This window comes from Dermacentor silvarum, chromosome 4, assembly GCF_013339745.2.
Source record: "Dermacentor silvarum isolate Dsil-2018 chromosome 4, BIME_Dsil_1.4, whole genome shotgun sequence".
In the NCBI taxonomy this organism is placed as follows: domain Eukaryota; kingdom Metazoa; phylum Arthropoda; class Arachnida; order Ixodida; family Ixodidae; genus Dermacentor; species Dermacentor silvarum.
The window spans coordinates 120,095,120-120,107,559 of NC_051157.2; the positions used below are offsets into that span (position 1 = coordinate 120,095,120).

At 49.8% G+C, this 12,440-nt stretch overlaps 1 protein-coding gene across 1 annotated transcript in view; it reads left to right on the forward strand.

Annotated features, from left to right (window-relative positions):
• Nucleotides 1–6,309: 6,309 nt before the first annotated feature.
• LOC119450593 (CD151 antigen-like) overlaps nucleotides 6,310–12,440 on the forward strand; it is a 34,597-nt gene continuing 28,466 nt past the window's right edge. The window contains 1 exon segment of the mRNA XM_037714103.2: nucleotides 6,310–6,920. Coding sequence (XP_037570031.1) covers nucleotides 6,639–6,920 — 282 coding nt within the window. The 5' untranslated portion in view covers nucleotides 6,310–6,638.

The window sequence follows — 12,440 nt, forward strand, 5'->3', positions numbered from 1 at the left end:
ATACTCTCTGCCCGTGGCTTAGAAGTGCGGCGCTAATCGACCACTTTCCTGGCCACCAGAAAGCCTTCAAGTTCCTGTCCACCCGTGTCGGAAGCCAGAAGCGGCGACCTGTCCTTTCCAGGAGTCAAAGTGTCGTTCGAAGCCCGGTCGTCGACTTCGGGCGCCAGGACGCCGCGAGATGCCGCTAAACCCCACCGGAGGGCCTCCTGCTCGCTCTTTGATGGCTCTTTGCCGAGGCCCGCTCGTTTCCTCAAAATAGCCACGAACGAGCACTTGAACTCGCGGTCGCGCGTGCGCGGTGTCGCGGTCCTTTTCTTCCCGATTACGGCGCAAGAATAACTGCAGCTGCGAGCTGCCGAATAGCTGACATCTGCGTTGTCGAGAGCTTGGGCGTTGCGGCGAACTCGACGTCACGGGTTCGAACCCTGGCATTGCGGATGTGTATACAGCACGCAGATACGCGAGTGGCCGGGTTGCGCAGAAGCATACTATATAGCGCTCTCTAAAGGCTTGTATACAACTTTTTACGCGCGTTGTTTTATTGTCCCACAACAACGATAATCCCACGCCTTCGGCACCTCATTCATGCACTGCTCCCTACGAGGTTATTCACCTCCACTTTATAGTCCTGAATTAAACGGTATATACAAACGGTCACAGATCATTGAAGGACGGCATAACATAATAACGCGGTTGATTCAGTATGAATTAATGCAAGTGAGTGATGATCTAATAAGCCTAAACACTTCGGGGTGGACGTCGACGTGCTCGCGCAAGCAGCGCGCGCCCTTGGAACCTGCAGTGAAGCCAGGTTAAAGACCCTTTCAAAGGTGACCCGGCCGTGCTGCCCTCTCTGCCTGTAGTCGGGCAACGGCACCGTATATAAGACGACCGCTAAGAATGAACTCGCCGACTACCGAATGCGATTTAGAAATGAATGTACTGCTCCCTCTGCAGTGTATATACCTGCATGTATTCTCGCAGCACGAAGTCACCGTAGAAGGGTGCTGTTCTCTGCGTGAACCCCGTCTCGCATCCATTGCTCACGAGCGCGCGCGCAGTGCGCTACAAGTGGAGACACTCGCCGCCGCTCATCGACTAGGAGACCACCCATGCGGCCAAGCGCGATCGTAAACGCGCGATGAGCGTATATGAAAAGGCGACACGACGGTATACGTCGAATAGAGCGAGAATCGATCGTGCCCGCGTGATCGCCTGTACTGCGGCGGGGTATCGCCCGGAATGTATTTTACGCTCCGTACAAACGTGCATAAGTCTCGTAAATTTTGCGTTTCACAAGTCATAATTCCGTGCAGCAGAGTCGAACAACCTGCAGTGGTGGCAGCGTGCGAATAGAGTTTTGAGCGCCATTGGTGATCGTTCCCTGCAGGACCTGCAAGGTTTATGCGTGACGGAAGTGCACGGAGTTAACATATGGGGGGCTAAAAACTGCAGCAAAATATACTGCGTGTGGAGCGCAATTAAGCAAACCCCGAAAATGCCTTCTTACGTAGTAACACGGAAGTGAAATCGGAAGACTTGAGAGCGACGACGTTTGAGGACATCTCGCGGGGTATACCGGTCAAATGCACGCTGCAACCTGATCGAAGTGTTGACAGGCCAATATATATAGCACCGTACCGCACACGAGTGCATGCATACGATGCGACGTCGCGTCGCGAATGCTGGCGCCTACAGCGTGGCTCGAATTCGTTTCCCACTTTACTGGCGTCGCTCTCGTTAACAATTATTGTTCTGTTATGTTTAGAGCGCTGTAGAGCTCGCGTATGCACGGTTGTTCTAGCGCGCGACATTACTGTAGGCAGTCGTGCTTGCCCATTTTTACAAACAAGGTACAGCCTTTGTCAAAACAAAAACACGAAGCCGCTTCGTTCATTTAGTGCAGTTGACTTTGGGACATCTGGCCAGCCTACACATTTGCGTAATACGGTGGCTCGAGAGATGTAGATTTGGAGGTGAACTCTGTTCCTAACCCAGCAAAGCTTGCTATAGTACCAGGAGATTCATATACGTGGCACAGTGCATGTCGGCAACGCTCGTGCTCCTGATGCGCACGGCCTTCTCGAGTTGCTATACATGTGCACGCGGAACCACACGCCTCCTGCTTCGGTATCTCGACTTTCGCAGGGACTGTGACGCAGTTGTGAAAGGTCGTATCGGTCATTTGTTTGCGGCGAACGTTTGTTGATCTGTTATACTGGCGGAAGAAACTTCGGCTATAGTTGTACTGAGCGAAGAAACTGGCCGACAGAAGCTCCGCAAACCACATGTAAGCACATGCAACCTTAACACTATAAAAAACCTTTCGCTACGTCCAATTCCAGTTGCTCAATGACAGCACGATGTAAAACGGTATCCCCGAAAGTGGATGTTGGTTGGATGCAGTAGTCGGCGCCCTAAACATTCCCAGATGCCGTGTAGAGAAAAAAAAAACAAAAAAAAAAAAAAACACCGGATTAATTTCGGCTATGACTATGTTCGGTGCACCTCAAGGTATACGCGTATACACGGATTTTCTTTTTTCTTCAGTATCCTCAACTATGGGAAGGCGGCTATACTGAATGTAGCCAAGGAATTGATACGCGCGCCACCTTGTCTCGCGCATCAGCAGAGCTGCAGCAGCCTCAGAGCCACCTCAGCAAGTGAAACGTGCCGTTCTTGTAACACACGACCCTCAGTGCCCACGACGGTCTGTGTGGTTTTCACGTGGCCTATACACTTGAACGCGTGTGCGCACGTACCCGGCCGCTCCGTGTGTACTGTATACGTTCGACGACGCTATACTGCACGGAATTCGCAGAGATCCGATGGCGAGTTTGTGTGTGGAGTGGACACACGCGCATTCGCTATATGGGCGCGCATACCGACCGCGCCGCCTCGATTAACACCCTGCGGGGGGTCCCGGCGCCACTTCATCCGTCTCCTCGAAGCTCTCGGTCCTCTTCGAGAAGGATGACCTCCTCCTTTTCCGCCGCCGCCTGGCCACCATGCCGGCATCCTTCAGGGCACCGGCTTCGTTTCTTCTGATTATATGACTTCTTTTCGGTCTCCTTGCTCCAAGCTCTCTCGTAGGCTGAGTTCCCTCCCGTGTATACATACATACGCACGGGTTGGCGATCATGGGGTAGCTTGCTGAGAGGGAAGCAGCAGGTGCTATTACAGCCACCGGCGACAAAGTCGCGCGGAGAAGTGAAAAGGAGAAACAAAAAAAAAAAAAGAATAGAAAGAGGCTAGATATGGAAATGAACGCACGCAAAAGAAAGGTAAACAAAAATTGCGTCGAAGTACTAGAAGCAGCAGCACGTTGAAACACCATTCGGAGAAAAGGATGTGAAAGACCAGCAAGACATGCGGGTGCGCCCCATTTTCTCGGAATTCCGGCGCGAGGTTGGTTGCCCAGACTCTGCCCGCGCTTTAGGGACTCCAGTTGTTTCGACAAACGCGAAAGAAAACGAACGAGTAGTGAAATGTATGCGGGCATTATACGTAATGCGTGAGGTCGGCAGGTAACGGGTGCTTTATTAAAAGAGCGGAATGGATACCAGGTGAAGGGGAAACGCAATTCTGGGGCCGACATTATAGATGGAGTGGGGAGATATCGGAAACCATTTGCATTGGTTGTGTATCGGTTGATGTAGAACACGTGTTTAGTTGGACAGGGAGCGGGGGGGGGGGGTTAGGTGTACTACAGAGCAGTCAGTTTGACTCGCAATCATGATGATAGCACGTCAACGTGCAAACAGGATCCTTTGTGGATGAGGCGGTGATCAGTGGGGGTTGCGTGAGTTAGAGACATGGGAACTCGATGCGTTTCGCTATGCTGACTCAGGTAATGTGCATTCGATAACTGCGCAGAGATCGCTTTCGGTGTCTTTATATATACTGCATGACTCGGATATATGTGACGGCGAGGAAGTACACAAAACCCCAGAAGAAGGAGGGTAAGAATTGAGCTCTTTATTGGGTGAATCTGGGGCCACAATGTAAAGCAACGTGTAAGTGATAAAGATAGCAGCGAGCATGGCCGATCGCGGTCGCCAAATCGAATCCCACGTACTGAGCAAGACTGTCTGCTATTAATTGCATACGCCATCGTACATTTCAGAGCAGCCGGTGGTGGTGCCAACGCGGATTCGCGCGTGTACGATCTGATTAGACAGGACTATGCCTGACTACCGAATGGGCAACAACGTTCACGAACTTTCCGATGAAGAAGAAAGAAAGCGCGTATTGATCGACAGTGATAACGGGATAAGGATAGATCATCCTCGCGAAGCGATCGCCGGGAAATCGCAAAGTAACGCATGCGGGACCATATTGCTCCAATAAAAATAATTTCAGTTTCGGCGCGTGGCCGCTGCCGTATTCGCTTTCTTGATTACTGCGAACTGGCACGGTTGGTTGCCAGCTGCGCGGTGGCAATTGAATTACTCAAACAACATATCTGTTCCAAAGCCGGTCCCGACCGCTCTTAAACCACGGCTACATTTCTTCTGACGCGTGACCCTGATAGTAATGTTACAACAAGAGTGTTTTTGTCAAGAGGTCGAGCGCGACTTTGTATTCGTATTTTTTCTTTCTTTCTTTCTTTCTTTCTTTCTTTCTTTCTTTCTTTCTTTCTTTCTTTCTTTCTTTCTTTCTTCTTCTTTCTTTCTTTCTTTCTTTCTTTCTTTGACGTTAGCTATGGTTGGTTGCAACGGTTGTCACTATAGAACACGAGCGGGGTTGAGTGCTAGTTCGTCGAGAAAACGGCACTTTCTCTCGACTGGCCGCTCAAGGCGCTTTGCGTGTGCTCGCGGGTTTCTTTCACGCTCGGAAAAACACTTTTGCGTAGCACGTATTGAGCAAAAGAAAGCTTTATCGGGAGTTTTTAAATGTTGCGCTACGATTTTCTCATTGACACCTGTCATCTAATTATAATATTTGAGAAGTTGAATAATTAATTAAGACTAATTATGTAATTCGGCGGAATGCAAAACATAATCTGAGTATCCCCAAGCGACGGCAAACAACATCACCTTGGTTCTGTCCAGCTACGTGGCATCCGCAAATTTTTAAATCTTGGTGCATGATAATTGGGACACCCTGAATGTAGTATCATGGGACGCAACGATGAGCATCCCCGTAGGCAAAAATTTAGAACAGAGCCGCAATGCGCAGGACTTAGCATAAATGCACGAAGGCACCAAAAACGCAGCACTGACCTTCAGACGTCTAGCACTACGTGGGCGACGAGGCAAATAAGACGCTAAAACGAAAAAAGAAAAAAATGCAATGCGTATAAAAAAAAAATCCAGCAAGCAGCAGAGATAAGCTGGATGGAGATCTTTCGCAGATGCAGTCGAAACTGAGCCTATATGCAAGGCTGCTGATTGCGCGTGTTCGCCTTAATTATCGCCGCCAAGGCGGAAACTTGTTCTCCTATAGCAGAGCGCACCCACCCATCTTGACGTGAGACGCGGAAAAAAAAAAAAAAAAAGAACACGCTTTTTCGTAACGTGTAGACGCTCCCCTCTCAATCTGTCGTTGCGAAATTTAGAACGCGACACGTGCATTAGTCTATACTGCGGCGCCTGAAAGCTATGCGTGCGAAAAGCGTTCGTCAATCGCTCTGGTTACGTGACCCACATTGCATGACGCTCCCTCCATGGACTTCATTATCGGGATCGACGCATTCCGCGACTTGATTAATCCCGTAATGCCCAACGTATCATGCATATGCTACGCTGAGTTTGATACTTCAGAAATACTGTTTTAGAATGAAAATCTTAACGTATACCCTATAGTAATAGTTTTGATAAGCTGTAGAAAAGAGAAAAGAAAGAAGAAAGAAAGATAAGGGGTAAAGGTGCACAAAGTAGTCAAGATGCCCCCGAAAGTGGCCGACGAAGAATTTGGGCCTATAGCTTACAATATGTAGGCAGCAGTATACAAAATAACAAACTAAGCAACGTAAGCTTCAGCGTGCAATAAAGTGAATAAATAAAAAAAAAATACACGCAATTCAGTCGCGCCAGTGTTCGGTCTCAACGGACACTGAGTTCATCCACCTTTATTTCTCTCAGCAACCATTCGCAACTCTCTTCGCGATTATTCGCACCACTGCCGAGAGCGCCGTGCCAGCGTAAAACGATTATTGCTGCGTGCGCTGCCGTTAGATCGAACGGAACACGCTCGAGCCACACCAATGACTCGGCAGTAGTGCCAACGTATATAGCCAGCTCGCCCCGGTTCTACCAAAAGCAAAAAAAAAAAAAAAAAAAAAAGTTAAAGCGAAACAATCGCGAGGCTCTGAAAGACGCTCTCGGGCGAGCGGCTCTCCCGACAAGCGCCCGAGACGCAACTTAGCGCTACGCTTTGTCTTAACAGCGACGGCCTCGTGACGGGCGCGTCAACGCCGCAGAGTGTGCTGCTGGTCGTATCTCTATCACGCTAGCGAGCGGCGTGCGGCAGTAGCAACAGCAGCATCTCGTCCGTCGTCTAGTCAGTCTGCCGGCGATCGCGAGCCAAGGCTAATTCCCGAGAGAGCGCGCGTAGTGTACTCCGGAGAGAGAGAGAGATAGGAAGAGGCGGCGTGGCTGCGTTTGCCGTCGCCTCCCTGCTTCTTCGCGGCAGGAATGGCTTCGCCGGCGGCCGAGAACGTGTTTGGCGGCGGCGGCGGCAGCCGTGGTCGTAGCGCCGCTGACAGGTCGGACCGCTTCACTAACGGCACGCCGCACGGCCTTTCCCGTGCCTCTGCTTCTTCAGGATACCACCGCCAGGGGCGACCGATTGGAGCAGCGGTAGGAGGAGGAGGAGGAAGTGCGGCCATGACCTACCGCAGGGGAGCCAAGGACGATGGCTGCTGCAGCGTCGGATTCCTCAAGTGCCTGCTGCACACGTTCAACTTCATCTTCCTGGTGAGTGGGTTGGGGCACGCGATGCGCACTTTTTGGGCGACGTCGGCAGCGTCACGAGAAGTGTTGCGCATGCGCGTTGCAAAGTAAAGCAAACACGTGTTTCTCAGAACCGTTCGATCGTTCGCACGATAGATGCGCCGGAAAGATACAGTTGCTCGGAATGTTGGAAATCTGATTGAACCTTGTTTGATGAGTTGTTTGCACTATAGTGGTGCGGGACGAATTGTGTGCTCCTTACAGACGTGGTTTTCGAGCTTCAGGGTGCAGGTTGATCGAGCCTTGCATCGCTACTTGGAACTGCCCTGTACAGCCCCTGACGTTCTACCCGTGACAGTGTAATTCATTACGCCATACGATCGCAACGCCTGTGTCCTTATCGGGAAGCGTAGAAAGTATAACTGCGGCCGACAATACCGGCATCGCTATAGTATTGAGCTCTCCAAATAATGATTAAAGAGAAGCTATAAAGGAAATCCTGCGACACAGCTCTTGACCCGCGAAAGTGCGTTAAATATTCACGCCACAACGTAACCAATAGCAACATCATCAATGACGTTGAATGGGTATACATGGCTACATCTGCCTCGCTTGTCAAATGGGCACAAGCTTAATATATAGTGCGTGTGTGAACAGAGCTGTCTATATAGTGGTCCTCATGTAGTAACATTCAGAATATTGGGGACACCTCTTGATTGATTGATTGATTGTGGTTGACGTAGTTTAACGTAACAGCGATATACTGCGGGGCTATGAGGACTTCGTAGCGGAGGGCTCCGGATTAATTTTGACTGCCTGGGTTCCTTTAACGTGCACCTAAAACGTTCACCTTGTATTCTGCCCCCATCAAAACCCGGCCGCCGTGGCCTGGAATCGAGCCCGCAAACTCTCAGCAGTAGAACGCCATATTCACTGAAGGACTAGCTCTCATTGTCAAAATCGTATCGTTAGGAATGTTATACGAGGTCTGAATACAGTATGCGATATACCACGTTTGGTGATGGCTATACCTATAGTCATTGGCGTACGGTCGTCTATATTTTCCTGTAAGAAGCTTTTGGCTATTATTTTTACTTTCTTGTCCACTGCCTAGCGTATACTGAAGGACCCTTCCTCGCACGCTTTGGCGATGCAATTTTTGAATTCTCGGGCTTTAGATTACTCAAGACTTGCTGCACACCTATAAGCTGCTGACTTCGTACAACGACAGGCGAAAGAAAGGAAAATAGTAACCAACTAATAAGCGCTATAGCTGCGGTGCACATTTATAGATAACGGCTGACGAAAATTCATTGCGTATCCAGCTGGTCGCGACTTCCTCCGGACGCTGTGTTGATCGTTCACGCACGCTGATCGCATCGCCTGAGCGCTCTGGCGTTTCGACTATCGCCACCCGGTAAACGCGTTGAAGCATCGTGCGCAGCTGAAACTTTGCGCTGGATTCAATCTGTGGTTGAGCGTTCGTCTGCTAACACAGGTGTGTCGAGGATAGCAATTCACCCGTCACTTGTCGTTGAGTGATCATTTGACGTCACGACAACGCCACCGGAAAGTGCACAATGCCAGCTGCTGTAACGGTGATTATACTCTTGATACAGAAAAGCGCTGTCTCACAGTCAACATGGCTCTGACAACGCCGATCGGCGCTCCTTGATGGTACTTTCTTTCGTAGCTGGCGTCGTGGTCTTGTACCTCGCCTGTAGGTCTCCGCGATCACCGTGTGACTGCTGGGCTGCTATAAGCACGAGGTCTAGGGATCGAATCCCGCCCATGGCGGCCGCATTTCGATGGCGGCGAAAGTGGGCACTGAAAAAAGGTATATATTGATAATGATCAGTAAATACAGTTGTATCCGTGTATATAAAATGAATTAGATTTATTTTCGGTGCACGTTCGCTTTAATTTAGAACCTTTTTTTCCAGGTTTATTCCCTCCAAACATAGGTCGAAATTATTCGGTGACAATTGGTTCTGAACCGTTTTCCCCGAAGCTTCGCGACTACCTTGGCGTGTGGTCCCCGTAATCACCGACTCGTATAAGCACGTTTTGGCATTTCGATGGCGGCGAAATGCGAAAACCCCATAAGATTTAACGTTTTTGATCACCGGCGTGCCCCGTAATCAGATCGTGGTTTTGGCACTCAAAACCCCATAATTTAATTTTTGATCACCGTGTGACTCCCTCGAGCAGTCGGTCCTCGTCACCCGGCTGTTCTGTATGCGTGCACTAGCACTGCCTGTGTGCGGGGCCTGGTGACAAACTCTCTTGAGGAAGTCACTTCACGGGCGAGCTACGGATAAAGTCTTTGCATAGCTCGCTATATGCATATGAATGTAAATAGTGTCTGCCTATCTCTGCATCATCTTTTGCTCACCTTTTACTTCCCTATCCTCGTCCTCCAGTGGCCACCGCCGTTCAGGTGTCAGCAAACTGCGCTAGATAGTTGCAGTGCGGTTAGGCAATAATTATCTTCTTTAACTTACTTGTTATTTTAATAGGCAACCAATTTCTTCCTCTGCTCCGCGATCATTAAGGACAGGTTCCTGAGCCTATGATTAAATTTTTGTTCTTAAACCTTCGGGCAGTAACTGAAATGTAATCTGGTTAAATTTGCACCTCACTCACCCACTTCCTCACTTTACCTCCCTTACAACGCCTAACCACTGAGCTGCAACGGCGTTAAAACAGCCTTAATTGCTCCTGGCACACATATCCTGCGCTTTTATACCTCTATGTATAACCCTTCATGTCACGCACATAACGTCGAAAATGAGCCTCACGTACATGCTTGTAAAGCATTGGCACGCTCTGATATCTAACCTGACACATTTGGTGAGCAAGCGAATTGTGTTACGACGTGAATATCGACACCAGTCGTGGGAAAACGAAATGTTAGCGCGAGTACCACGACTCGACTTATGCAGGGCGAAGTGTGTTCCCACAGCTATACTATAATGGGTTCAAGGTGAGGCATATCAGCATACCCGCGGTTACGCAATACCTCATGCAAGCGCCGAAAGTGACCTTGACTGCCGCCACACGACGCAGCATGTAAAGCTGTCAACAGGCGCAACCGGAGATCGCGAGACGGCTCCGAAAGTGATGCGTTTGGAAATACAGTCTAATGAAGCAAGCTGGCCTACGTGGCTCCTTCGATAAAAAAGAGAGAAAAAAATAAAATAAGCGACAGCAAAAAGAGAACGTCGTTCCGAAAGCCGCGCAGATGTGCCGCGTGCACTCGCGTACACGACCCCTCCCACCCTTCGCGCATAATTAAGTCGTTGCGAGGCCGCAGCTCCTCGCTCCCTCCGGGGCCGTAAGTCTCCGCGTACTACACAACGTTTGAACGCAGTCACTCAAGCAAGCAGGCGAGCGCCGTTCATTCGCACGCCCTTCGACAAACGTGGGGACCGTGGCAGTCGCTCAGCTTGAGACGAGTCGAGAGCGAGGCGGCAACCGTGGCAACAACAACAGGGCGACGAAGGCGAACGTTGCTGCTGCTGCTGCTTGATTGAAAATAGGACCGCGCGAGTTGCAGAACGGAGGAGAAGGAGGGGGCACCTGTTTGCGGCACACGCGAAAGGCTGCAGCAGCAGCAGGTAAGCCAGGCAGGCAAAGGCTGATAGACGCGCCTGAGGTGACGCAGCGTCGGCGTTCATCAAGCGAGTGACAGCCGACCGAGGTACACAGCGAACGCAGTATGCCGCTGCTCCGGCAACGCGCGTGCACTGTGGAGAGGCCGACGTGCAGGCAACCACGTTATGTAGACTCCCACCTTCCCCATGCGAAGGAACGAAAACCCCCTTCGGGCATTTCTCTCTGACACTGAGATGGCGTTTCTCTCCTTTCCCTCCGGGGCCCTTCAAAGACAAAAGCCATCGGCGGGCGTCTTTCGGGGAAGTAGAGGGACACGCGCAAATGCGGCAGGTGATTATTCACGCGTCAAGACGGCGGGAGACGCCGCAAACGCCCGGGTCAACGGACCCTTTCCGGCTGCGGACGCGCGCGCGTGCGCGCGGCTTCCTCCTGTACCACCACCGTGAGCAGCGACGCTCACTTTCCTCCTCACCGAACCGTAGCCTCCTGCCAAGCCTCTCGTATTTCCGCCCCTTCTTAGTTTCGACTTTCTGCCTCGTAAGGTGTTTTTCTTTGTTTTTCTTGTTCTCCCACTGAAACTAACGAAGTAGTCGAGCAACATTCACCTCGAAGCAGAAACCCGGTGTCGTTGTGCTATATTAAGTGACAAATTCGAAACGTTTGCTTTTTTGAAAGAGTTAGAGGGGACGTAACACCTTCTGACCCAGTCGGAGGAAGCTATAATGGCGAATTTTTACAGTATTTATCGTAGAGTTGGTCCACAATAGCATTCTTGAGGACCGACACTTACATGGTTAGTGTAATGCGATCTGCAATGAAATGGCGGTTCTTGAACTTCTACTTCCCTCCCCTTTTTTAGCGTACTGTCTCATACCCACTCTCGAAGGAGGAGAAGGCGAACCGGCAGGCTGAGGACATCAGCTATCCAAGTAGTACTGTAAGCTGTACCACTGTTGGTTTAATGTAAGGTCAGTGCAAGCCAGCGTCAAGCTATCCTGCGAGCGCAGGAAGCAACTAGGATAGCTTTAAACACCCCTTCCCTCCTGTGCCTCTGCTGCTTGCGGCAGCTCGTTCAGCCCGGTGCTTCGTTCCGCGCATCAGTCAGCGCATATACACTCGCGATACACCTATACCAACGCGTGCATCCGGTCATTACTGTGCGTCAACGCGCCGCGGCTCGTTCGCACGTCGGCACAGGTGCGGCTTTCAGCGGACGTGTTAAAACGGTCACGTCAGCGTGCAGCAGCTGCAGAGTTGCATTGCAAGGAAGGGATGGCTGCGAAGAAAAGTTCGACGGCCAGCAGCCACGTGGTAGTCACGATATTTTGTCGGGCCGCCGTCTCAAAACAGTTTGGCGAGTTGACGTATCGGCTTATTGCAATAGTTACTGGTGAGCCTCGTTGAAAGGGGTTGGCTTGCATAGCTAGTTTTCCGCATGGTCTAGGTACGGTCCCTAGTCTAGGTGTTCTCCTCGTTTTTTTTTTTTCTTTTTTCTTCCGTTTATTTTCATCTTCATTTTTTTATATATATGCAGAACAAATGCTTTTGAAGAAACATCTCTCACATACCGTGGGAAAAACAGCTCTAAATATATACCTTAAATATATAAATATAAATTTAATATATATAATTATAAATTAAATATATAAATTAAAACTATCGACTTGCTCAACTTTCAGTCGTTCTATATAATGCTGCTACTGATGTACCCATCGACATTGCCATCAATTCCCAATGTCATATTCCTTTTTTTTTAATTAAATGTATTTAAGGAGAGGTTGGTGCCTATATGTGGCGCCGGCTACTCCTCTTCTCTTGCATGATAGTTGTCCTCAGAATGTTGTCAAAACTCACAAAACTGGACTAATAACCACATGTACGAACGTTCACGTAGAAAATCCTAACTGAAATATAAATAAATGTTCG